General features: G+C 34.8%; 3 protein-coding genes across 3 annotated transcripts in view; all 3 read left to right on the top strand.

The window, feature by feature from the left end:
- LOC143533248 (F-box/FBD/LRR-repeat protein At1g13570-like) overlaps nucleotides 1-2,484 on the top strand; it is a 48,134-nt gene extending 45,650 nt beyond the window's left edge. Inside the window, exons 2-3 of the mRNA XM_077028087.1 lie at nucleotides 2,170-2,337; nucleotides 2,410-2,484. Of these exons, the coding sequence (XP_076884202.1) occupies nucleotides 2,170-2,337; nucleotides 2,410-2,484 (243 nt within the window). The remainder of the gene's footprint in view (nucleotides 1-2,169; nucleotides 2,338-2,409) is intronic.
- A 1,828-nt stretch (nucleotides 2,485-4,312) lies between these two features.
- Nucleotides 4,313-8,188, top strand: LOC143533300 (F-box/FBD/LRR-repeat protein At1g13570-like). The gene is made up of 4 exons (XM_077028128.1): nucleotides 4,313-4,394; nucleotides 4,983-5,775; nucleotides 7,593-7,757; nucleotides 7,832-8,188. Exons 2-4 carry the CDS (start codon nucleotides 4,987-4,989, stop codon nucleotides 8,084-8,086), a joined length of 1,209 nt encoding a protein of 402 aa, XP_076884243.1. The 5' UTR covers nucleotides 4,313-4,394; nucleotides 4,983-4,986; the 3' UTR covers nucleotides 8,087-8,188.
- A 4,719-nt stretch (nucleotides 8,189-12,907) lies between these two features.
- On the top strand, nucleotides 12,908-17,048 carry LOC143533274 (ceramide synthase 1 LOH3-like). The gene is made up of 7 exons (XM_077028112.1): nucleotides 12,908-13,079; nucleotides 14,505-14,734; nucleotides 14,825-14,980; nucleotides 15,988-16,173; nucleotides 16,250-16,434; nucleotides 16,508-16,562; nucleotides 16,841-17,048. Exons 1-6 carry the CDS (start codon nucleotides 12,963-12,965, stop codon nucleotides 16,537-16,539), a joined length of 906 nt encoding a protein of 301 aa, XP_076884227.1. The 5' UTR covers nucleotides 12,908-12,962; the 3' UTR covers nucleotides 16,540-16,562; nucleotides 16,841-17,048.
- Nucleotides 17,049-25,595: the final 8,547 nt, after the last annotated feature.

Raw genomic sequence — 25,595 nt, 5'->3', positions numbered from 1 at the left:
CGGGTATTGCCGCCTTCCACACGCAACTACTTCTTCCCGTAAGGGAAGTTCATAGGTTACAAGCTATTAATACATCATGAAAGGAGAATCATTTCCATTAGAAGTGGCTCTAGGCCTTTTCTTTACAAGTTGGAATTGATCTACATATAACATTTGCGTAATTGAGCTCCATTCCATGTTCTAGGGATGGGAGTGCCATCGAGCCTTTCGAGCCGGTACGCGCCCTTTCCCAGAACTTCTTTGATAATGTATGGCCCTTCCCAAATCGGGGCCAACTTTCCTGGGCGTTGTTGGTTCGAAGCCTCGTTGTTACGCAGTATGTAGTCTCCTTCCTTGAAGTTGCAGAGTTTTACCCGCGTGTTGTAGTATTTTTGCATTTGTCGTTTGTAGTTTTCTTCACGCACGGCGGCTAAGTCTCTGCGCTCTTCGGTTAGCATAAGGTCTAACCGTCTTTCCGCATCATTGTCTTCTGGTTGGATTAAGACCCTTGGTGAGGGTAAACCGATTTCGACTGGGATCATGGCTTCAGTGCCATAAGTGAGACTGAACGGGGTTTCTCCCGTACTGGTCTTCTTCAGCGTTCTGTTTGCCCAAAGGACGTGTGGAAGCTCGTCCACCCAACCGGATCTATGTTCCAAGAGTCTTCTCTTTATGCCTTCGACGATGCTCTTATTTGCTCTTTCCACCTCACCGTTACCTTGCGGGTGTGCCACTGAGGTAAAGGTGTGGGTGATTTGAAGTTCTTTCAGCCAATGCTGTAGCTTCTTGTCAGCAAAGTTGGTGCCATTGTCGCTTACCAAATTCTGTGGAAGTCCAAAACGACAAATAATAAATTCCCAAATAAAGGGCTAAGTAATGTTTCCCACGAAGGTTAGGTCCAGCAGAGTAAGTTGTACTTCAGGGAACCTGCAAAACAGACACCGTAAGCTCGTCACTGAGAAGGGGGGGGTTCCTCCTTGTGACCACCCTCCGGCGTGAGAATCAGTCTATATTGCTCTTTGAATATAAAAGTGTATGAATACTATTAGAGCAGTTATCAAGTAAGTTATACGAGATAGTAGATGATGAAATGATAATACCATTTGCTGTCTTTTATAGCCGAAGGTGGGTTTCCAAGGGGTTTAGCCGGCCCAACACGCTACCAACTGTAACCTATGCACGTGCCCTACCTGTGAGTGGTGGATAGGTAGCGGCTGACACAGAGCAGGCGTGCCGTGCACTCTTCGTCTTCTACCAACTGCAGGCTAGGCACGTGGTCTGGCAGGAGTTGGTGGGCAGGCGGCGGCTATTGGTCACAGTGCTGTGGCGTGCTGTCTGCCACGCTGCTGTCAGTGAGCTGTCGCATTCTTGGTCAGATCTTTTGTCTTTACCTCGTCAGGTATCACGCAAAAGATCCTCCATCATACGGACTGGCCCATTTTGGCGGGAGTTTTCCCCCTCCCGCCTTTGCTCATTCTTTCAGGTGACACTGAATATTTGTAAGTGTTAAGCCTGCGTGTAGCTATGCTGTGCGGGTAGCCTTCCCTGATGGCTTGTATCCGCAACTGCGGGAACAGGCGGGTTACTTTACCATTGGGAGGCTTTTCCCTGCGTATGCAGCTTGCATACTGCGCGTAGGCTTCTCTGAGCATGGTGGGTCCTGCGGGAGTAGATGGTCTTTGCGCAGACATCCCTGTTCAAGGTGAGTCATGCGGGACCAACTGAGCCCTGCTGGGACCTACCTCTTCAGTTAACTTTCCCCATATATATATATATATATATATAATGAGAACCACTTTGAGTTTTAAGAACTCGAAAGAACTCAATGTAACAATTTTTTTTTTTATTTTTTTTACACATGCGTAATATATGTAGGTTACATGTACGTAAAAAAATTACATAATTTTTTACGCACCGAGTTAGCATTTTACATATGTGTAACGGACGTTTAAATTAGTGTAATCACCGTACATCTTTATTCTTTCTCATACTTTAATTTTTTAGTCACATTTAATCTCAGCCACATAATCTATATATATATTGAATTGTACTCGATTTGAATGGGAATTGAATCAAAATAGAACTTTTAAAAATCAAAATCTAACCTTGATAATCAAGTTCAAATCGAGTCAATCTCGATTTTTTCGAATCCGAATCGAATTTTGACCATAGTACAAGTTTATTTTGTAGTTGACAGAAGGTGGTGCTAACAAGAGGTGCCCTACCTTCTTTCTCAGCCTCAAGTTTCTTACGTTAACAAGAATAAGTTTACACAACGGTGTGATGTTATCATGTTCTTTCGAATTGATTACGAGCTGCCCGAATCTGCTGTTTCTTGAAATCACAACAGAAAACTGGGTATGTATCATGCTGCTCGATTTAAAATCATGTGTTTAGTTTTGCATTGAATACTGTTGGTTATTCTTGCAGGATGCTGATTCACCTCCACAGGTAGACTACGATATATTGTGGCCGCTGTGGCTTCGGGGTGTTGCTTCAATGTAATGGTTCAGAGAATGAGTTACGGTTGATAGAGTTTTTACTTGCAAATTCCCCTGTCCTGGATAAGATTGAAATTTGTTTCCGCTCGGTTTTAACTTCTGATGAGAAGTTGATGTTTACTTTGAAGTTATTGAAGTTTCATCGAACCTCTCCAGTAGCTGAAATCGAACTCTTCTAGTTTTAGTTGTTTTGAACTTCTCTTATATTTGACGCATATTTGTATGAATTTATGGCCCCATTGTGTGATGAATATTTTCTACTTTAGGTTTATTACTCGGGGTTTGGATTTTTTGGGTGTCGTTTAACCAATACCGATATGTATGGGTAGATCGGGTTTGGGATGTTCAGGTACTGTTAAGGTCACAACATGCTGATACACCATAACAAAGTCAACAATTTGAATATTGCAAGCATGTTTATTTTCATTTATCCTAAACTTTTAAGCAGTTAATTAGTTACATGAAGTAGTTCATGTTCTCCTTAGGAAGCAATTTTCATACATTTGTTCTCATAAACTATTTCCATTGCACCAATACCAAAGAATTGTAAGTTTTTTTTGGTTATAAAATAAGTCTATATATAATTTTTTTAAACAGTTATGGGCGTTCAACTGAGTGGGCCTTGGGCTGTCGCCCACCTCATCCCTCCCTTGACCCGAGCATGTCTTTTTATATAATTGACTTCAATTAAAAATGTTTTGAGTTAAGTGTTTTAGGATGTTTCGGATCAGGTTACGTAATGTAAATGGATCTTCAAGTATGGTGTTTGATAGAAAAAAAGAGAAATCGTTAACTATGGCTTATAAAGCCCAATAATTCACTTCCAAAGGGGTAAAAGTAAAACAGTCATAAAAAAGCCTAAAAATTTATTTCCAGCAGCTATATAGTTATTTTGTAGTAGTCTTTTTTTAAAGTTATAAACTTGTTTTTCACCGAATCGTTACAGGTAACTCATTTTTTCCCCTAAAATGCCAAACCGATCCTAAACCTACGATTTTAATTAGGAGTGTTGTTTTTATTAAAAACCGAACAACCCGAAACCCAAAGGTAGTATTCGGTTTTGTTTGGTTAATGCGATTTGAAAGACCATATTAATCCGACCCAAGCATACCGAAAACTGAATAACCGGAAATCGATTAACCCGACCATATTCGGGTCAGTAAATGGGTAAGAATCCTATGACAAAGAAACTTGGAACCCGATTAAAACCACAAACAACACCCATAGTTTGATCGGGTTAAAACCGATTTTGTTTTCTGAGGGTCGGGCCAGGTTCTAGTATAAATGGTAACAAAAAGATTAATTTAAAAAGGGATTACTCTATAGAATAATAACCGAGTTTTGAAATTGTTCCAATTATGTTACTCATAAAATATTTTGTTCCAATCAGATCACTAAAGTTTCATTTTTGTTACAATCTTAGATATTTAACATGGATAGCAAGTTATCTAGGTTTTTTTTTTAATTTTTAAATAGTCTAACATTGCAAAATATTTTTTAAAAATTGAAAAAATTAGAATAAATTGAGAAAAATAATTTTTAAATTACGAAAAAATGGCAAAAAAAAGTAGAAAGTTCTAAGTTACGGCTTTTTATAAGAAACCACTATTTTTTTTGGAAAAAAGTCAAAAAGATAATTCGGTGATATTAAAATATATAATAGTAGAGCTATTAATTATTAATTGTTTCGATACAAAAATAAAAATAAAAAAATACAAACATATTAATTATCTAAGAAAAATATTAAAAAAGTAAATAAGAAAATAAAGATATAAATTATATGAAAAGGAAAAATAAACATGTGCAAGGAGTTAAACTTAAGTCATCCCCAAAACCAGAGACTTAAACCTCGTGTCGTGTGTCGTGTCCGCCTGAGTTCAGTTTCATCGGATACAGTTTCTGCTTTCTTTTAAGGTTAGAACATGTTTTCAATTTTTCATCAGTGTCTGTCTGTACACATTTGTATATTTACTAGGTTGTTGTTAGGTTTGTGAATAATATAGGGTTTTGTCACACTTTTAATTTATGGTCACTAAATGCTGTCTAGTTTTACACTAATTCATTTGAAAATTTGGTTTAAAATCATATGCAACAGACTAACATTTGTATATCAATGTCATGGCTATATGAACTATATAAAGGAAAGAGCAAATGGTACCAGTTTGCTCGTACCAGTATTTTACTGATTTTTGCCTTTGTAACCCATTTTTGACGACTTTTGGGATTGGTACCTTCGGTACTGGTACGTTTTGGTACCGAGCTCATCCCTAGTCAGAATGGACCGAGATAGGTTATGTAACGGGTCAGAATAGGCTCCTCCGAGTAAATGAAGCAACAACAAAAATAAACATGCCGTTAGTTCTGAAAATGGGGTGAATGAAGTCGTTTGTTACCGAGCTGTCTGAAACAAACATGTCATTGATTCCAACTGAAACCAAACCTATGTAACATCCGTATATGAATCTCATGTCTATTTATGATTAGTTATTGTCTTCTTGTTAGAATAATGGAACTCATTCACGGGATGAAGCGTAAAGCATCCGAGTTTGCTCACGGAGATATAATTAGCAATATGCCAGATATTATAATAACTAATATTCTGGATCGGATGCCAATACAAGATGCAGTGAGGACCAGTATCTTGGCTAGAAACTGGAGGTTTAAGTGGACTCTGCTTAGCCAACTCGTATTTGACTGGGACTTCTACCGTTTATTTAAAACACAAGGCGAAGATAATCACTTTAGAGTTATAAGTAGGATTCTTCTTCGTCTTAAAGGTGCCATTAATAAGTTTGATCTCACCATAGATGACTTATTGGATGTTGAAGATATGAATAACGAAGATTTTAATAATTTGATTTTGCTCTTGTCGAGAAAAGGAATTAAGGATCTTACTATCGACAATGGGCATGATGTACACCTCGAGTTGCATACCCATATTTTCTCTTGTTTAGAGTTGAAACACTTGAAACTCAACAATTTTTATTTCATTTTCCCGCCTACTTTTCATGGTTTTCCAAACCTGTTGAGCTTAGAGGTGTCTGCGGTGTTTAAAGCGAATATTGAACTTGGGGAATTTTTTAGTCGGTGTCCTTTACTCGAGAATTTGGCCATGGATGATATGTTTGAAATGAACAAAGTAAAATTAGACGGGATTGCAAAACTTGAAAATCTCAAAAGATTATCTTTGAAATTTTATGACGATGACGAGACGACCATCTCCAGTATTATCTTTGAGCTTCTAGGTTCTCTTCCAAAACTTGAAGAGCTTCAGTTGGATCTTGAAGACTGTCGGGTAAGAGCATTCACATCTCATTCTCTATCTCTATCTATATAATTCAAGAATATTGGTTTTAAATATTTTCAATTATGCCCTATTGGCAAATAACAGTCCCAACTTAATACTTGGTTGATGCCATTAGTTGCAAGTCGCCGGAAAGATCGAGTTTTCCGGCCAAAAATGTTTTTCCGGTGACCTGCAACTAACGGCGTTAGGGTTCTGTTAGTTGCGGACCGTTGTAAGCAAATGCACCTTTAGTTGGGGCCGTCAAAGCCAAGTGTTAAGTTGAGACTGTTATTTGTCAAAATGGCATAGCTGGGATTATTTAAAACCAATATTCCTAAATTTATCATAAATACACATTTTTCTCTAAAAATTTGTTTTCTCTATGTCTATCTTTATCATACTCACATAAGCTTATTTTATTACTTTTTTTTTTCTCTTTTTCATACACTCACAATGATTTATAGATATTTAATTGATTTTGTCCCTCTGTAATTAGAGAAGAAGATATCTCTATTTCAGAGAACGGGACGTGGGGGTAATTTAGAGATAAAATATGATGCAAGAGCATTTTAACGGGAATATTTTATTTGCTGCTTTATCTTTATCGTTTTAAATTTATTTTGTTTCCAAGTTTATCTCTTTCCGTTTTAGTATAAGTAGAGTTATCATTGTTTAGTTTGTTAATTTTAATTTTTGAATAATTGTGTAAACCTTGAAGGTTTAGAACCTTTTGGTTCCAAGCTTTTGGCTAATAATTATACAAGTTTCTTGATTGCCATTTGACATGCGCTTCTAACTGCATCAAAATAGTTTTAGAGAATGGGACGCGAATGTTGTAAGAAGTAGGGGTGGCAATCTTGACCCAAACCATTTCAAATGAGTCAATTTGGGTTGTTTTAAAAATTAAATGGGTTCGTTTGGGTCAGAGATTTTAACTAAATGGGCCAAAATGAGTCATTTGAAATTCCATGTAATTTTCGGGTCAAATTGGGTCGATAAATTCAAAGAAATGGGTCGATGTGGGTTAGTGTCCTAAGGAAATGTGGCAGGTTCAGATTGGAACGGGTTCGGTTTAGGTTTCATGCCAACACAAGTTTTCACACGAGACGGGTTGGGATTTGGTTTCTTTTTGGTCGATTTTGGACTCGTTTTTGGTTTTTTGTTTCGTTTTTGCCCGTTTTTTCAGTTTCGTTTTTGTTTAGTTTCATTTTGATTGATTTTTTCGATTTCGATTGATTTGGTTCGGTTTTGGCTTTTTGTTTCATTTTCGTCGATTTTTTCGGTTTTGGTTCGATTTCTCGGTGGTTTGTTTTTTTATGGAACGAGGACAATAGTGGAAACATTTTAGTCCTTTTACTTTTTGTTTTTGATTATGATTTTTTGATTATTATTTTTAAATATTTTTGTGATTGGTTTTTTATCTTAATAGAAATCCCCTCAGAAAAAAATTCAAAAAAAATAATTAAAAAATTATAAGTCAAAATATAAACAAAAAACAAAAAATCTAAAAAAACTAAAATTGTTTCGGCCGTTATCCTCGTTCAAAAAATAAATAAATAAAAATAAAAAATAAAAAAACAAAAAAAAACACGAAACCCGTTCTGACCCTTCCGACCCTAACATGTCCGACCCAAACCAAAAGAACCCTTTTTTGATTTGCCCGTTTTGACCCTTACCCATTCTGACCCACACCGGTTTCGACCCATGACTCGTTTCGACCCATGACCCGTTCGACCCAACCCAACCCAACCCATTTGCCACCTCTAGCAAGAAGTAATGTATTTGGTAATAATCTAAATTGACCATAGTACAAGTTTATTTTGTAGTTAACAAAAGATGGCGCTAACAAGAGGTTCTCTACCGTCTTTCCCAGCCTCAAGGCTCTTAAATTATCAAGCATATGTCTAGACAATGGTGTTCGGTTATCCGCTTTCGAATTGATTAACAGCTGCCCGAATCTGCTGTATCTTGAAATCACAACAGCTAGCTCGGTATGCATCATGCTGCTCGTCTTATAGTCTCATGCATAGTTTTGCATTTAAACACTAGTTGGTCATTCTTGCAGAATGGTGATCCGCCTCCACAAATAGACTACGACACAGCATGGCTGTTGCAGCTTCAAAGGGTGGTGTTTCAATGTTCGAAAGGTTCAGAGAATGAGTTATGGTTGATAGAGTATTTACTTCTATGTTCGCCTTTCCTGGATAAGATTGAAATTTGTTTCCGCACGGTTTTAACTTCTGATGAGAAGTTGATGTTTACTTTGAAGTTATTGAAGTTTCATCGAACCTCCCCAGTAGCTGAAATCGAGCTCTTCTAGTTTTAGTTGTTTTGAACTTTTTTTATATTTGACGCATATTTGTATGAACTTATGGTCCCATTGTGTAACAGATATTCTCTACTTTGGTTTATTACTCGGGTTTTGGGTTTCGTAGTTTAATCGATAACTGATCTGTATGGGTAGATCGGGTTCGGGATGTTCGGGTACTGTTAGTAGTATGAATGGATGCAGAGTTGTAGTGCAACATAATGCAAAAACATTCCACAAAAAGGTGAAATGTCAACCTTTGAATGATTGTGTTTGATGGCCAGCCCCTTCCCAATTCAAATGTAAACGAGCCGAGCTGAACCCGAGCCCGTCTAGTCTCGACTCTAGAGCCTGGGTCATTTTGATTTAAAAGGGCTTGAGCTCGGCTCGTTTCAAACTCCTTTTCTAAAGCTCAGGCTCGGGCTCGGCTCGTTTATTATTTATTAATTATTTATATATGTTTTCATATATTTTGAGAAAACCATAAACGAGCCAAAGCTCGGTTGTGGAATGTGAAATTAATACTTGGAAGCACAAAATAGATAGAGCTTATAAATACACAAGGCTAGACGAGACGACGAGCCTAAACGAGCTTCTAATACAAAGCTCGGGCTCGATAACTAAACAGACTTTGTTTGAGGCTAAGACTCAGCTGAAGCTCGAAAACGCCCGGCTCGTTTCAAGTTTTATATCGACCGAACTCAAGTAGCTTACGAGCAGCTCAGCTTGCTTGCTCCACTGTTTTCTAGCAGGCTAGCAGCTAATTCATGAATAGAAAACTTTATAGTGCTTGTCCTATCTTGAGAGAGATAATTTTCGAATGCTATTTCAACCTTGGCAAGTTGAGAGGTGACTAATGAATTCGTAGTTTATGCGAGTGGTGAACTTTGGTAATTGTTTGTTCTTGGGATCGCCCAATGAAAAGTTAAGGTGGTGATTTTTTTTTATCTTAAAAGTATTAATTGCAATTTTTACATTGAACTTTTCAAATCCTTAATAAGTTGCTTGTAGATCATTTGGTATAAGAGCTTAGGCTATTGGTTCACCTCGTTTTAGTCCTTTATGAATTTATTGATACTCGGAGCATTGCTGAGTTGAGAAAGATCAAGGGTGAAGGATGCAAGGAGCAGATCTGTTGGAAAATGCGTCAGATGAAAAAAAAATTAGTTAAATCCTAGTAAAATAAAAAGTAAGAAATTTGTTCTTTAGTCTACCTATATTATTGAAGCAAGATAATGAATCAACATGTCATTCAATTAAATTCTTCACATCTCGCTGCCAAGTGTACAAGTTTCTATTTAGATCCTCCACATCGCTGCCAAGTGTACAAGTTTCTATTTTTACAATTTCTTTTTCATAAATAATAAAATAAAAAATACGTTATTGATGGGAATCAAACTCACTACCTTGATTTTAAAATGCTTATGGGTTACCTACTCAACTTTGATGAATTGATATTAGTTTTTTCTTTTTCTTAATTGTTATAGATTCATAATATTCCATTTTGTTTTATTTTTTTAACCATCCTTATATTACACGGGCTCTATCCTAGTTTAACCAATAATGAAAAAAAAATATGTTCTTCATAGTTAAAATGTTAAACAATCAAGATTCATGTTTATTAAACGGAATGTTGGAGCACATGTATAACATTAATAGTTGATAATTAAAGTAAGGAGTATTAAATGAAACGTACAATAAAAACAAGTTATTTAATAAAAGCATCATTTTTCTTTCTTTTTTTAACAACTAATTTTAATGGCTAATACTTCCATCATTTCTAGCAAGGAGTATTAAATAAAACATACAATAAAAGCATGCTATTTAATAAAGGCATCATTTTTTTTTCTTTTTTTTAATAACTAATATTTCCATCTTTCATAAGTGAGACTATTGTTCCTCCATTGATCAAGAATTTCGATTTTTGGCAAGTTTCACGATCATCCAATAAGAAGGGTTTCAATCATAACCTTTTGATTGAAGCCTTGAAGGTTATACACCTTTGTTACTAGACCTAACTAGTGGTTAAAGACATCATATAAAACAATTTTCAAGTGCTATGTTTCATATGAAAAAAAAAATAATAAATAGTAAAGGTAAAGGGCTGATCAATTTAGAAAAGCGGTTTTAATTTTCAAACCGTAAATCAAACTATCAAACCTGATTTTTCAAACTGTAAACCAAACCATCCCACATGATTTTTTAAACTGTGAACCAAACAATATAAATCTAAAATACATAAATCCATAGATTTGTTATCGTTTTAGATAGATTAATCAATTGCAAACAAGCAATGAACACCCATACTTCTAGACTTTTAGAAAAAAACAAGTATCATTAGTACAAAAGAGGACAAGTATCATATAGTTGGCTCCCTTTTATTTTTACATTTTTTAACGACGAATTCATTAAAAACAAAAGAGGACTAGTAAGTAACTAGCTTCCAAATTGTTAGATACACCAAAGTTACAACATCATCAAAAAATGATTCTCACCTAGGTACAATATTACTTAGAATGAAAATTTACATCATTCTTCCCATTCAAGGCCTATTATTTTTTTTCATATTTTTTACCCATAAGAACAAATTTCGTTTGACATCTTCTTTGAATCTACTTTTCGATACCCGCATTTTTTTAGATAATTTTTCATTTATTGCCTTTCATAAGCATCAACATTTTATTAAACACGAACCATATTTCACCTAAGGCTCATAGTAAGATAATCTTCATCTTAAGGCAAATTGAAAATAGATAATCTCATTGTATTGGCCAATAATAATCTTACATTTAAAAATAACTACCAACGGTTCAACCTTTCAACTATTTTTGTCTCAATGGTCCCCCATTAAAAAACACTTAACAGCATTACGTTTTTTTTCGAGTTTCAAACCGATGTTTTAGGGATTTTGATCGGAAGAATAATACTAGTCAACTGATGTAAAACTTACTCGAAATGATGCATCAAATGGATTGATTTTTGTTAATTGGAAATTTAAAACCCGAATTGAAACACTGCTTCGTCGTTTGGATCACCGTTTCGAGATAAGTTTTACATCAGTGGACTCGTATCCTTCTTCCGATCAAAAACCCTAAAACATTGGTTTGAAACTCGAAAAAAAACGTAACGACGTTAAGTGTTAACAGAGGGCCATTAAGACAAAAATAATTGAAAGGTTGGACGTTGGTAGTGATTTTTAAAAGTAAGATTATTATCGGCCAATACACAAAATATGAGATTAGTGCTAAACTGTATATTTAAAAACAAAACCCTTTCACTTAAACATTTTACCTAACTTAATTTATTGCTACAAAATTAACATACAAAATCTTGGTCCATATTAAGAGTGTAACAAGTCGAACAAAGTTTGAACTCGATTTATTTAACTTAACAATGTCCAAACTCGACTTTCATAACTTAACCGAGCTTGATCTCAAGCCCTGTCCGATTCAAGTTATATATTCCAAGCTCGAGCTCAAAATCCACCTTAAACAACTCATTTATCATTTATTTTATTTACATACATCTTTATTTTTTGAAGGAAAATTGGATTTAAATAATCAAACTATGAACTATTAGCAAATAACAGTCTCAACTAACGAGTTAGTTGCTGGCAGTCTCATCTTTTAATATATTTGTTCCCAACAAGCTTCGGTTAACGGAAGCTTACCTCCGTTAGTCGTCGGTCGCAGGAAAAACGTTTTTTGGCCGATAAACTCAACATGAACACAACCACCACCACCGCCACCACCACTTGAACATCACCACTAACATCCACGACCACCACCACTATTGCTGATAACCTTCTGCGCGTTAGGGATTTGTTTGATTCTCAACCAGTCTAGCCAATTTTTTTTTGCATTAATAATGTATTTCATTTAATGCAAGAGCTTAGTTCGCCGTCTAACTGGTTGGGGCTTGTCGGATTTGGCCCAAACCGTCGCCCATAACCATCACAAAGCTGGTGCAACCCTCTTCTTCTACCGCCACAGACTCCAACGATGGTTCCAGGGTTCCGGCGACCTCAATAAGTTTTCTAGCCAATAACGCTTTTCCGGTGACTAACAGCGTTGGGCTTCCGTTAGTCGTGGAAATCGTCAGCAGCCAACTTGTTAGTTGAGATTGCTATTTGGCAATAATCAATAGTTTCCACTAGTCGCAGCTCGTTGAAAACATATATGCTAAAAGATGAGACTGCAAGCAACCAAACTTATTAGTTGAGACTGTCATTTACCAAAAGGGAGAAAACTGATTATTTATCCCTCACTTGTGGCCTGGTGGTTGGGGGCTTGGGTTTCTAGTGGAGAATCAAGTTCGAATTCCACTTGTGGCAATGATGGATTTGAACTATGCCTTATGCATAGGATGTCAGTTCGAATCCTGAGCCCACCCAGGTTTTCGTTCCACCGTGTATTACGCCAGAGAGTTCTACTCTTGTGGTGGCATAACGGTTGTCAAGTGGCAGTCGGCGATATGTGTTCCGGTTAAGACAACATAGTCTGGCCAGAGTGGGGCATCGGGGCTCTCCAAATTTGAAGGGTACGATAGCCTAAATACAAGAAACTCGCCGTTCTAAAAAAAACGGATTATTTAAATCCAACTTTTCTTATTATAATATACTTTTGTGATGCCAAATATGAAATATCTAATGACACAATGCAATACATCATTGGTGCACTTAAATACACTAAAAAAAAGTACACAACCATGCGTATAAACACATACACATGGGACCCAAGTCACCAGCAAACACCATTCACATTGCTGTTGTGTAAAGTCTTCATTCTTCTTTGACGCCTTTGAAACATGTCCATTAATATAATGAGTATAATCACAAAACAAGTAGTAAATAATATTGTTCTCCGACACGGGCTTGTTAGATACTTTAATGTCAATGGATCTTGAACATGAATCATATCCAGCTTATGAAGATTTTGCTGTTCTTCCTATGTTTGCTGTCTTCTTCCCAGTTGTTAGATACTTGCTTGATAGATATGTTTTTAAGGTAATTTTTAATGATTGTTTTTTGCACATTTAAGTTATTTAATTAGGTTGAATTTTGGGGTTATTATTTTTTTTTTGGTTACAAATTAGGTTTTTTATTCACTAGAAATCTGTTTAATATTCATTCAATAAAAGATAGTGTTTAAGTGACACCAAAAGTCAGTATTTTCGGCCTAGGGGTAAACTATGAATCTTGTTGCAGATTAACCAGTGTTGTAGAACTCGTTAGGCGCCAATTAGGTGGTAGGGATTAATCGGATAGAAATTTTATATGCAATTTATCAAAATTATATATATATATATATATATATATATATAGGATTTGTATCATTTGAGAATTCTTAAATTATTTAAGAACTTGAAGAAACTCTTAATATATATATATGTGTGTGTGTGTGTGTGCAAAAATGTTCAAAATTTTAGGCATAAATTTTCAAACATATTAATTAGATTGAATTAATAAGTATAATGTTTTCAAATACTTCAAAGAGTTTGACCAATCTTGACATATTCACTACAAATCTGTTTAATATTCATTCATCAAAAGTTTGTATTTTAGGGCTAGGGGTAACCTATGAATCCTGTTGCAGAGTAGCCAGTGTTGTTGAAATCGCTAGGCGCCAGTTAGGTGGTAGGGATTAATCGGATTGAAATTTTATATGTAATTTATCAAAATTATAAATATATATATGCAAAAATGTTCAAAATTTTATGCATAAATTTTCAAACATATTAATCAGATTGAATTAATAAGTATAGTTTTTTCAAAGATTTTGAACATTTTTGACAAAAAATTGATTGATTTTGAACGATTTGGGCAGATTTGGACCGACTTTGACCGCTTAGGTGAAATTGAATTGGTAGCATACCGGTTAGCGATTAATCAGTGACTAATCGTGATTTTTACAACATTATTATCAAGATTTTGACCCTAGGTTCAAAGTAGAGATCAACTGATGTTAAAGTTAGTTTTTTTTGGTTAATTTATCTTTCTTGTTGCAGATATAATATTTATTGAGAAGGGAATTTTTTTAATCTAATTGATGAATATCTTAGATCAAGAATTAATTAGCATGTAACTGTCACTAAATGTATGATGCTAAAGTTGTGTTTGGAAAGTATGAAGCCATGGATAATAAGCTCTTAGTGTTTGGATATAGTGAAACTGATGCTAGTTATCTGATTATTTATGTGCCATTTATTATAGAAGTTCTTAAATGGCTAGACCTAGGGCTGCAAATGAACTAAACGTTCAGCAAACTGTTCGGCAGAAGTTTGTGTTCATTCATTTAATAAATGAAAGTGCATAAACACTTTCATTTGTTTAACTGAATGAACAAACACGAACAAAGATCCTAGTTAGACCCATCCAAACACTATCTTTTATATCGCTTGTGTTTGGTCTATAACTGACTCACGTTTTTAGGTTATCGGTAGGCGGTTAATGTTCGGAAAAGATCACCAAAAGATAGCCACCGAGACAGAAGAAACGAAGAAAAAGACACGAAAGTTTAAAGAATCAGCATGGAAATGTGTTTATTATCTTTCTGCAGAAATATTCGCGTTGGTTACAACTCACAACGAGCCATGGTTCACTAAAACTAACTACTTCTGGGTCGGCCCCGGCTCCCAGCAATGGCCTGACCAGAAAGCCAAGTAAGATTTAATGTCACATTATGCACTTTCATGCTTTTAAACCATGGTTTATTTTTTTATTTTATTTTATTTATTTATTTTTTTTTGCAGATTAATACTAAAAGGCCTTTACATGTACACGGGCGGATTCTACTTGTACTCCATCTTTGCTTTGATTTTTTGGGAAACAAGACGGTCCGATTTTGGTGTGTCGATGGGCCATCATGTTGCAACGTTAATTCTCATCACAGTCTCTTATATTACCAGGTAATATATGTATAACATTGCTCAAGTATACATTAATCATATTGCCTTCTTGGGATGTTATATTCGGACACCACCCCCATGGTGTTTGTACAGGCCTATACGGCTTGTATAGACATTGTATGTACGATATATGCACGGAAATTTCAGGCTTGTAGCCTTTTGCAGTCTCTACGGGTCGTACAGAGATAGTGTACCTCGTATAGGCCTATACAAGGTGTACAGTCACATTTTTTTTTGAATTTTTGTTTAAATTTTTATATAAGATCCCGTTTTTAATTAATTAAAACTTTTAATAAGAAACCCAAAATTTAAGAAATAAGATCTCAGATAGTTATAAAATAAAAACGCATAATTTAAAAATAAAAATACACCTATTTAAAAGTACATATTATGCTTTATACTAACTGAACAACCTACGAATAGCAGGTGAGTTTCAAGGTACCAGCCTTCAGATGGCGACTTTTAGAAAGTCGGTATGTATGGAGGAAAATATATATTTCTTAAGTAGCGTATCCGTATTTATAAATTACGTGTTTTTAATTTTACAACTACATGCAATGTTATATCTTAAATTTTGTGTTTTTTTTAATTAAAAGTTTTAATTAATAAAAACGAGATCTTATATAAATTTTTTTAACAAAAATTAAAAAAAAAAAACATTGTGCCCATACGCCTTGTATAGCCCTATACGAGGTATAGAAACAGAATCTAACTATGTCTGACAAAAGTTATCCCTATACGAATGTTATATCTTAAATTTTGTGTTTTTTTAATTAAAAGTTTTAATTAATAAAAACGGGATCTTATAAAATTTTTTTAACAAAAATTAAAAAAAGAACATTGTGCCCATACGCCTTGTATAGCCCTATACGAGGTATAGTAACAGAATCTGGCTATGTCTGACAAAAGTTATCCCTATACGAACTCGTATAGACCGAATATAACATCCCAAAAAGAACATGGTGTCCAAATAGCGCGTGCCTTGTTTTAATATGTTTATCTTGTAGGTTTGTGCGTGTGGGTTCGGTTGTTTTAGCTCTTCATGATGCGAGTGACGTGTTTCTTGAAGTGGGAAAGATGTCTAAATACAGTGGCGCAGAACGACTCGCGAGTTTTTCGTTTATATTATTTGTGATCGCATGGATAGTTCTTCGGCTTATTTATTATCCGTTTTGGATCCTATATAGTACAAGGTTAGATTAACATGTTTATATTCTTTTTCACATGTGAAATAATATTAACTGTGAAATACTTGGTGGCTTGTTGCAGTTATGAACTTGTTCCTGTGTTGGATACAGACGAGTATAAGACGTTGGGACCGATCTATTATTACGTGTTTAATACACTTCTTTTCTGCTTGCTTGTTCTTCATATATATTGGTGGGTGCTTATATACCGGATGCTTGTGAAACAAATTCAAGATAGAGGCAAAATTAGCGAAGATGTTCGTTCGGGTAAGTATTTGCTTATTATGTTACATTATTTGTATATTTGTTTTTGAGGTTTTGTTTTGTTTTGCTTTTGCAGATTCTGAGAGTGATCATGAACATGAAGATTGATTTATGATTCTTGTAGAACGAAGGTAAATTCGACGGGAAGTTCGTTTATGTTCGTTCATTTAATAAATGTTTCATTCATTTATTTATGTTCATGAACGGTTCATTTAGATTTTAATCGTATGAACATAAATGGACACGAACATGTTCATTTTTTATACGAACGCACATGAACACAAATATTTGTTTGATTACGTTCTGTTTGTTTACAGGCCTCACACAAACAGTTTGTAGATTTACTAATATTAACTTTCTTTTTGATTTTGTTAAACGAAGGTTTACCGTTATGTTGTTTAAATTGCAGGTGGATGACATGAATGATATCATGGAAGTTTTGTTTGTGAATTAAAGGGAATGTATATTTGGTGAAATCAGATCTAATAGTTTAAAAATGTATAGCAGTCAATACATAGAAAGTCAACTGCAATATAAAGTCAACGGCAATGTGTTCAGTATTTGTTTATAGACTTTTGATGCTTGTTACTTGTCACCACTGAGTGTCTGAATTTACCGAGTTAAGTTCTCACATGAACTTTGATCACTCTTCTTCTACAACGTTTATCAATCGATCTAAACCGAATAAACCAAAATGGCGAAAACCGAACTGATAAACACCTCTATTTCCAAGAATATATTTTTAATCATTCCCAACCGACCCCTGTGAAATTTTGACACCGACTTCTATGGTTTGAGAACGACCCAATGAAAGTTCGAGATCAGCCCTAATAAAATTTAAAATGAATTTTTTTACAAATATAACTATATAAATGTATTATAAATAATTTATCCAGCTAAATTTGAGTTTAATACTAGAGGTGTACAAAACCGGTTTTTTGTACAGCTATGTGCCGGTTTTAAAACCGACCCGATTTGGTTTTTGCATATTCCAAACCGGTTGGGGTCAAATTTAGAAACTGGTTTAAGCATAGAAGTCGCCAAACTGATCCGGATTGGTTCGGGTCGGTTTTAAACCGGTTTAACTGTTTTTAAACCAGCTTAAGACAAAAAATCGGTTTTAAAACCGGTTTGATTATAAAATACCCAAACCGTTAACCGCTGTTCAGTTTGAGAACCGGTTTTGGTTTGGTTTCCGGTTAACCCAATTTTAAGTCCAATACCCAACCCAATCAATCTCTACCAATTTTTTAAGCCCAGTATAACTAAATACTGACCCAAAAAATTCCAACCCCTATGAAAAATTTTGTAGGTCCGTCAGTGCAGTTACTCTTATTTTGGAACTACACCCCGCAAAGTTATTTCTATTTGTTCAGGATAAAACCTGACCCATGTATTTAGAGATGTGTTCTCCGGTGAAAAGAATGTATTAGAGCTCAATAATTAAGAAAGTGATACATTTTAGCTTCTTTTGTTCAATGTGATTATTTTGTCTATAAACATACATTCTTACCGGTCGTTAAGTTAAACTAATATAACTCTATTATATCTTGTTTGTTAAGCTTATGAACTTGAAAAGTTCTCCATGCTAAATTTTGGGCAAATTGGATTTTAATAATCACAATTTAATATTATTAACCAATAATAATCTCAACTGAGAATATTCTCGCTGATGGTTTGAGCTTTTAAAAATTTTACTTTCATTGGACCTATGTTAAGAAAAACTTAACTGCGTTAAGTTTTATCTGAATTTTAAATTGATGTTTCAAGCTTTTGATCAGAAGGAGGATACGAGCCTATTGATGCAAAACTTATTTGGAAGCAGTGTTCCAAACGGCTTAATTTTTGTTAACCGAAAGATCAAACACCCAAATTGAAACATTGTTTTGTTGTTTGGAGCACCGTTTTGAGGTAAATTTTACATCAAGCAACTCGTATTCACCTCCAGATCAAAAGCCTACAACATCAGCTTGAAATTCAGATAAAACTAAGTTTTTATTGAACGGATGTCCAGTAAAAGTAAATTTTTTATAAGTTTAGACTACTGACGGGAACATTCTCAGTAGAAATTGTACGTTATCGACTAATGACGTTAAGTTGGGATTATTAATTTGTCTAAATTTTGACACGTGGTTTGTCAACTAAAAAATTAAGCTTGGAATTTAGAAACGATGCTATGTGATTATGACACCAAATTTCGCACGACTTATTTGTTTTATAATATTTAAATATGACGATAAGTAGAAACATTAAGCACTTAATTAGAGAATATTTAAGTTGAAGGTTTGTGGCTCAAATACCTTGTTAACATCTAGAAGAGACCAATAATTAGTGGATATAACCTAAGTACTTAAAGCTTTTAATGCTATGTGATTGGCTAATTAACCTAACCAATGGAAGGCTTATAGGGTGGTTACCACTTTAAATTATAGAATAAACTTAATTAATTAATAATTAGCGACGTGTGCATCCTATGTTTAATCTTTATTTGTCACTAAATATATTATTATTATTATACTTTTTAGAGAAAATTGGCCATTTCACACAATTTAATCAAAGGTTTTTTTTTTCATTGATGACTTTGGCTATTTGTGGGATTTACTAGAAACGACTGATTGATTGATATATATTTTACATTAACATTTTAGATGGTTTTTTTAATCAACTATATGTGGATTAATGAGGAAGCCTAATTTAAAGATAACTTTCGATAAGTTCACATTATAACAAAAATAATAAACATAAGTCTTATGTACACAACAAACATAATTCTGTCTACTTCTAGTTCTATATATAATAGACTAGACTCTAGAGCAAAATCAATGAAGTTGTTGGCGGCATAATATGATGATAAGAGCTACGCATGCGACAATAAGAGCATCTCCAATGATGCTGGTGTGGCTACCGTTTGGATTGCAAACGAAACTCATAAACCGATGTCCACCATTGGTTGGAGGTGCCCACACGGAGGAGAAATAGATCAAACTGTTTGAATCCAAAAAATGCTACAAACTCTGTTGTGAGGGAGAAAAAAATGAGAGAAAGAAAGAAAGGAAGGCGGAAAATGAGAGAGAGTGCGACGGTGTTGATGTGGAGCTCTTGGATTGGCAAACAGTCAGGGCCGACTCAACGATGTTGGAGGCCTAAATCAAAATAAGATTGTATGGCTCTTTCATGACAACTGTGAATAAAAAAAACTTGGAACCAGCCTAGAACTCATGATCCATATATAAGCAAGCAACATACAAGTTTACCACTAGACCAATATATAATTTGTGTTTAATCTTCCTATTATAATATATCTATATTTAATGTTTTTTTTTATTTGGAGACCTTAATCAAATGTGGGCCTAAAGCCCTTGATTGATTTTGCTAGCTCCCGGACCGGCCCATTGTGAATGCTCTAAGAGCTAGGACTATGATAACTTGCACTAGACTGCGAATGCAAAGGGTGCGATTATGAAGCCAAGAGCTGTGATTGTGATGACAAGAGCTACGGTTGTGATTGCATTACGGTAAGAAAAATATAAATAACTTTTAATATACACATATATGTGTGTGTCCATCCTCATGTATTTGTATGTGTGTAACGTGTTCGATGAAAAGAAGGAAAATAGTGATACAATGACAAGGAGTCAAGGAGGATGACAGTCGACAATTCGGTATTGATATCACAAAACTGCTTAGGAATGAATAGAAGAAGTGAATAAATCTAAAACTCTTATATGATAATGAATAGTGTTGTGCACTCGTGCATTTCTTTGACAAAATATCTATAGTTGTTGAATGAAGATAGTTAGATAGAAAACCTAGTATTATAATAAGTTTAATATAATGAAAATATTAATCCTAATTCTATTTATTTGATATGCAATCTTTTCTTTTCTTTTCTTTTATTTGTTTGTATGTATTTTATAACCTTGGTGAAAGTAAATTCTTTTTTACTTAAGTATGGACCAAAACAAGATTCAACTCACATTTGTTTTTTGAGGCTAGATAGGTGGATAAGGTCAATATCAAAAAGAAAAGGTAGAAAACCTGAGAGCATTAACCCATTAACCACCATTAGAGAAGACTTCTTAAAGTTTTGAATTGAGAATAAATTAATAATGGGCAGCCGACTTTGTTACTGTTGGCCGTAACCTACCCACCAACCAGTATGGCCTGTGCATAGTCCACTGTTGGTTGAACAGGAATACTATTCAGCCGGCTGTACCTTCTTGGAAACCTACCTTCGGCTATAAATACTCCAATATCTTGGAATGGTAAGATCATCTGCTATCCAGTTATCTAGCAATCTCTTAATATACACTTATATTCAGAGCAACCTAGTCTGATTCTCACGCCGGAGGGTGGTCACAAGGAGGAACTCCCCCCTTCTCAGTGACGAGCTTACGGTGTTTGTTTTGCAGGTCTCCTGAAGAACAGCCTTCTCAGCTAGACCTCATCCGTGGGAAACATTACTTAACCCCCAGATTATCTATAATCTGTACCGGGTCACTTAGTGTTTCTTCAGAGCATTAACCCATTAACCACCATTAGAGAAGACTTCTTAAAGTTTTGAATTGAGAATAAATTAATAATGGGCAGGCTTAACTTTAACAAGGGAATTTTGCTTGTGGCTATAAATGTTTGGACAATGCTTGAAGTCTCTTTTATAATTTTATATAGACAAAATGTAAGCGTAACTATCTTTAAAAAAATATTAATAGTAAGCCTAACTATAGAAATTTACAATATAGCATGCAGGAAAGACAATTACACATCAACTACAGAAAATTTCACATAGCTTATAATCATATTAGAACAAACTTAAATTATTTTCATCGTTTGCTACCATAGGAATTCAAACAGGCAAGCCATCATCGACTAATTAGGGAAAGTTGCTATTGGTTATCATCGTCGAAAGAAAGTGCCTGTGAGAAAATAGAAGAATAGAAAATGATTCTTATGTTGTAAGTCAAATACTCGGTTATAAAGAGAAAAAAATTCGCTATACCAAAAACTATTCATATGCTTCTTACGAAAACGATATCTAACTGAAACCTGGTCGCATTCTATTTAATTATCAAACTCATTTTGATAGTAATTTCAAGAAACTAACAAATACTACATAAGATCAAAACCAAAAACCAAAAACCAAAAAGAGAATTAGGGTTGATTTAGTGGAGGATGATGAAAGATGAAAAAGTAGAGATGGTAATGTATTGTGGTACAAGTTAACTTGCATCCCATCATGGGAAGTTTTTCAAATTATTTTTAATGAAAGTGGCAATATTAATTAATGGGTCATTTACTTAAGAGAAGTTTTGATGGAATTGCTCAAAAGTTATTTTTAGTAGTGACGCGTGCTGCTACAGGAGCTAATACATTCTTTTTTATTTTAAACAAAGCAAACAATTAGGCTATATAAAAAAAAAATTGGTTGCTTTCATCTTTTTGGTTAGAATACAAATATGTTAATTCTTACGTTACATAGATATCCTGATCATATCATGTGAATGACTTTATAGTTAGAGTTTGACATGTTGGAGTTATAAGCGGAATAAATTAGTTGAAACATTTTGAGGGAATGGAGAGCGTTGTGTTTGGTTACTTACTGAAATAAAATTATTTATTTTAAAAGAAATCTCGTTCTCTTTAAACACCCTAAGATATTCATTCGCCCCCGCTGTTTTTCTTTTCAATCCATTCTATCCTTCACCACCACCATCGGTCACCATCACCAGCACCACCGCTGCAGCCGAAACCACCACCGACCGCCACCACAACCACCATTGGTACCAACACCTCCAGCCGCCACCACCACCACCGGCCACCCACCTTCAACCGCCACCGATTGCAACCACCATCACTGGCCGCCTTCGCCGCCACCACCACCGTCCACCAGCACCATCGACCACCATCGCCTCCCACCAGAACCATCAACCACCACCACCACCACATGTGTATGCTATTCCTTATCTTTTCTTGGCTAACAAACAACATAAAATAAAGATTTATTCCATTCCCAATGAGTAACCAAACTAGGAGAAGTCGAAGAAGATGTCATCCCAAAAATCTAGCCACTTACAACATCTATAATGCAATGGGTTTTTAAACCTCAACGAACCGTCACCGCAACTAACACAATAGATTGAGGATATTCTTTAAAAATCACTATTTTCTTTCATAATACTATAAAATTTCAAACCAAAATTAAAAAAATTAAAATAATTTTAAATATATATAAACGAAAGCTTTAAAAGCTCTCAGGTTGTTTACTATATTCTCTCAAGTTACCAGATTGCGTTATTTTAAATAGAGGCTTCTCATGCATTTGACCCGAATTCACGGGTTTGGGTCTTACCAAATCCAGATAACCCTTAAACAGGTTTTAAAATCTCATAATATTAAAAATTAATTTCACTAAATATTTGATATGAAAATCCTATAAAATAGGAATATACTAAAAATTAATATCCATTTTTTTAAAATATTATTTATATTAAGAAACAATTTTATAATGAAAAAAAAATAAGCGGTTTATGGGTCTCACAAAACTTAGATAGCTTTTAAACGGGCTATAACATCTCATTATTTGTAAAACCCTTTCATTATCAAACCCTAAGTATATTGTTAACTTTCTTACAATAAATAAAATTAAAATCCAAAAACTACATAAATATTAGAAATGAAATATGAAAACAACCCTTATAATACGAGGGTAAAACCTAGTATTTTATATATAGTTCCAAACTTAGGAATTCTAGATTATATCCACCGTGGGAAAGGTTTGGAATTTCCAAACCTTCTATGCGCTCTTAGTAATTTTTTATATTAAAATGATGTAATGGATAGAAAGCTCAAATGGGTCAATTGGGCAACTAGCTTTTTGCACAAAATGGTTAATTCTTCTATAAATGATGACAATGGTTGAAGTTTTGAGAGTGGAGATTATTGTTTTTATCATTATTGTAACAAGTACGTGTGGTCTATGTTTGTTTCTACATTTCTCCTTGGCTCGATCTCTGCCTTAAATTTGATATTGATAAGTATTATAATATAATATCTTGAGATATCAACTCTTTAACAAAAAAAGGGTATTCATGACTTCATGTTTTAATCAAAAGTTTTATAAGTAAGGTTCTTCTTTGTTATAAATCTAAGGACTAAAAATCATATAGATTTTTTTTTTCTCATGCAACCTCTTAAGTTTAGATGAATTTAACGAACAAAGCTTCGACTTTCATTTAAAAATTACTTTAGAAATAAGTATTTATTAACGAACAACTATTATGAAGACTTAACTCTATCCGTCACAAACCTATCACTACATATATTTCATTCTTGATATATAACAATTTTTCTCCATCACTAGTTTGTCATTAAAACCATCGTTTATTTCTAACAACGTGTAAATAAAATCCGTACTATGAACATCTTTTTCGAGTAGTGCATACGTTTGAATTATCTGTATGCATTTGTAAGTGATAAAAAGTATATATTATTTTATGTGTTTAACATCAAAAGCATGCATGTAATATTGGGAGTGGGATCAAAATCAATAAATTCAAAGGTATGTAATACATCTAAATATAACTTATTATATATCTCGTAAAATATTGTAGTAAAAATTGGGAGCCGATTAAAAATTATGTTCTGAATGCCTTTTGACATAGTGATGTCAACGATTTATCTTTATCAAAGTGGTTTGCGTTCGAGCTGCATAAAGTGAACATTAAAGGAATTTTACAGGGTACCCCCACCCCACCACACACACAAACACCTACGCGTTTTCGTTCAACCTTCGTCACTGTATATAAACATGTTTTTTTTTCAAAGTATATATATTATATTAATAGGATATATTTATGTTTTTATAGTGGTGTTTTTATTTTCCACAAAACCGAAAAGATTTCAAAATCCATATGAGAACAGGTAAGATTTGTATTTACATGGTGTATATATTTTTTAATCATTATTAAATCATGAAATGAGTAGTTTCTTTAACTAAAAGTTAATCAGACAAAGAAAGACACGTTAATATAAAAAGTAAAGCATCACCCACATTAATATTAATTGATTATATTTGTACATGAAAGAGAACAACCAAAACATATATCCCACTAGAAAACTGGAGAGGTAGGTTCCAGCAGAGCCCAGTTGGACCCGCAAGACTCACCTTGAAGAGGGACGTTTGCGCAAGGACCAACTGGTTCCGCAGGACCAACATGCTCCGGAAACTCAGGCTCGAACTTCCTGGGGGCATCGTACATTGTCTGGTGTGGCTCCGGAAACTCAGGCTCGAACGGCTCGAGCATGAACTTCCGGACGATATACCGGTAAAGCTCGATGGGAAGAGCACACTGGCATTCGCCAGCAGTGCTCTTATCGTCCTTATCGGACGTAGACGTCGGGTTCTCGACATACAAGTCAGACTCCTCGACGATAGCTTCTGGATCATGAGTAGACGACATGTTTTGGAGGTAAAGAACGATTTCAGAAATAATATTCGCCGGAAATCGCTTAGAAGGAGAAGAGAGAAGTGAAAGTGTGGATTACAAAGGACCCTCTCCCCCTTTATATACTCATCGCAATGAATGCGATGAATTTAATGCGGAGGAGAGAGAAAAGAGCTGGTGCAATGAAACTATGACACGTGGAAAAAGCAAGCTGGCAACAGCTGTTGACGGGACGCGCGCCGTAAAATCCGCACCCACGCGCCTGAAAAAGCGTCTGGAATGACCATGTACTGTCACGTCGCCATAACTTCCTGCACGTCCTGACACTGTCAGAAGAAACCGTCGGACGACATTTCAACAGTTTGGACTGTTCTTATCCTTTCACCAACTCTTCGAATTTCAAAAAGATTCAAAAAGATTCAAAAGTAAGCGAGACTATACCCCTTACCTTGGCAACCAAGTAACTATAAGACAGGTGCGAGTACAGCGTTAAGGCAAAACCCTTCACATACTTAGCACCTGCAGGGAATTGAAGCCAGAAATACCTTGGAAGTAAAGTAACTATAAGACGAGTGCGGGTACAGTGTCAAGGCGAAACCCTTCACATACCTAGCACTCCGCAGGGAATTGAAACCAAGAAGGATCTGGGCCATGCTTTCGGAAACGGAAATAACATCCCCGCATAGCGGGAACGTCGAGAACTAGATTGTTTGAAGCTCC

This window comes from Bidens hawaiensis, unplaced genomic scaffold (genome assembly GCF_021521415.1).
Source record: "Bidens hawaiensis isolate Kalapana, Puna unplaced genomic scaffold, B.hawaiensis_p1.1 tig00009659_1, whole genome shotgun sequence".
Taxonomy (NCBI): Eukaryota; Viridiplantae; Streptophyta; class Magnoliopsida; order Asterales; family Asteraceae; genus Bidens; species Bidens hawaiensis.
Note: the sequence above shows the minus strand (reverse complement) of the source record. Positions and strands in the feature narration are given on the sequence as shown.

What these genes read in the sequence shown, in the direction of transcription:
- LOC143533300 (XM_077028128.1), top strand. Translation starts at nt 4,987, where the DNA reads ATGGAACTCATTCACGGGATGAAGCGTAAAGCATCCGAGTTTGCTCAC. An exon ending in TGGATCTTGAAGACTGTCGG is followed by an intron (nt 5,776 to 7,592) that starts GTAAGAGCATTC and finishes TTTATTTTGTAG; the next exon opens with TTAACAAAAGATGGCGCTAA. An exon ending in AAATCACAACAGCTAGCTCG is followed by an intron (nt 7,758 to 7,831) that starts GTATGCATCATG and finishes TCATTCTTGCAG; the next exon opens with AATGGTGATCCGCCTCCACA.
- LOC143533274 (XM_077028112.1), top strand. Translation starts at nt 12,963, where the DNA reads ATGTCAATGGATCTTGAACATGAATCATATCCAGCTTATGAAGATTTT. An exon ending in TGGCCTGACCAGAAAGCCAA is followed by an intron (nt 14,735 to 14,824) that starts GTAAGATTTAAT and finishes TTTTTTTTGCAG; the next exon opens with ATTAATACTAAAAGGCCTTT. An exon ending in TGGATCCTATATAGTACAAG is followed by an intron (nt 16,174 to 16,249) that starts GTTAGATTAACA and finishes GGCTTGTTGCAG; the next exon opens with TTATGAACTTGTTCCTGTGT.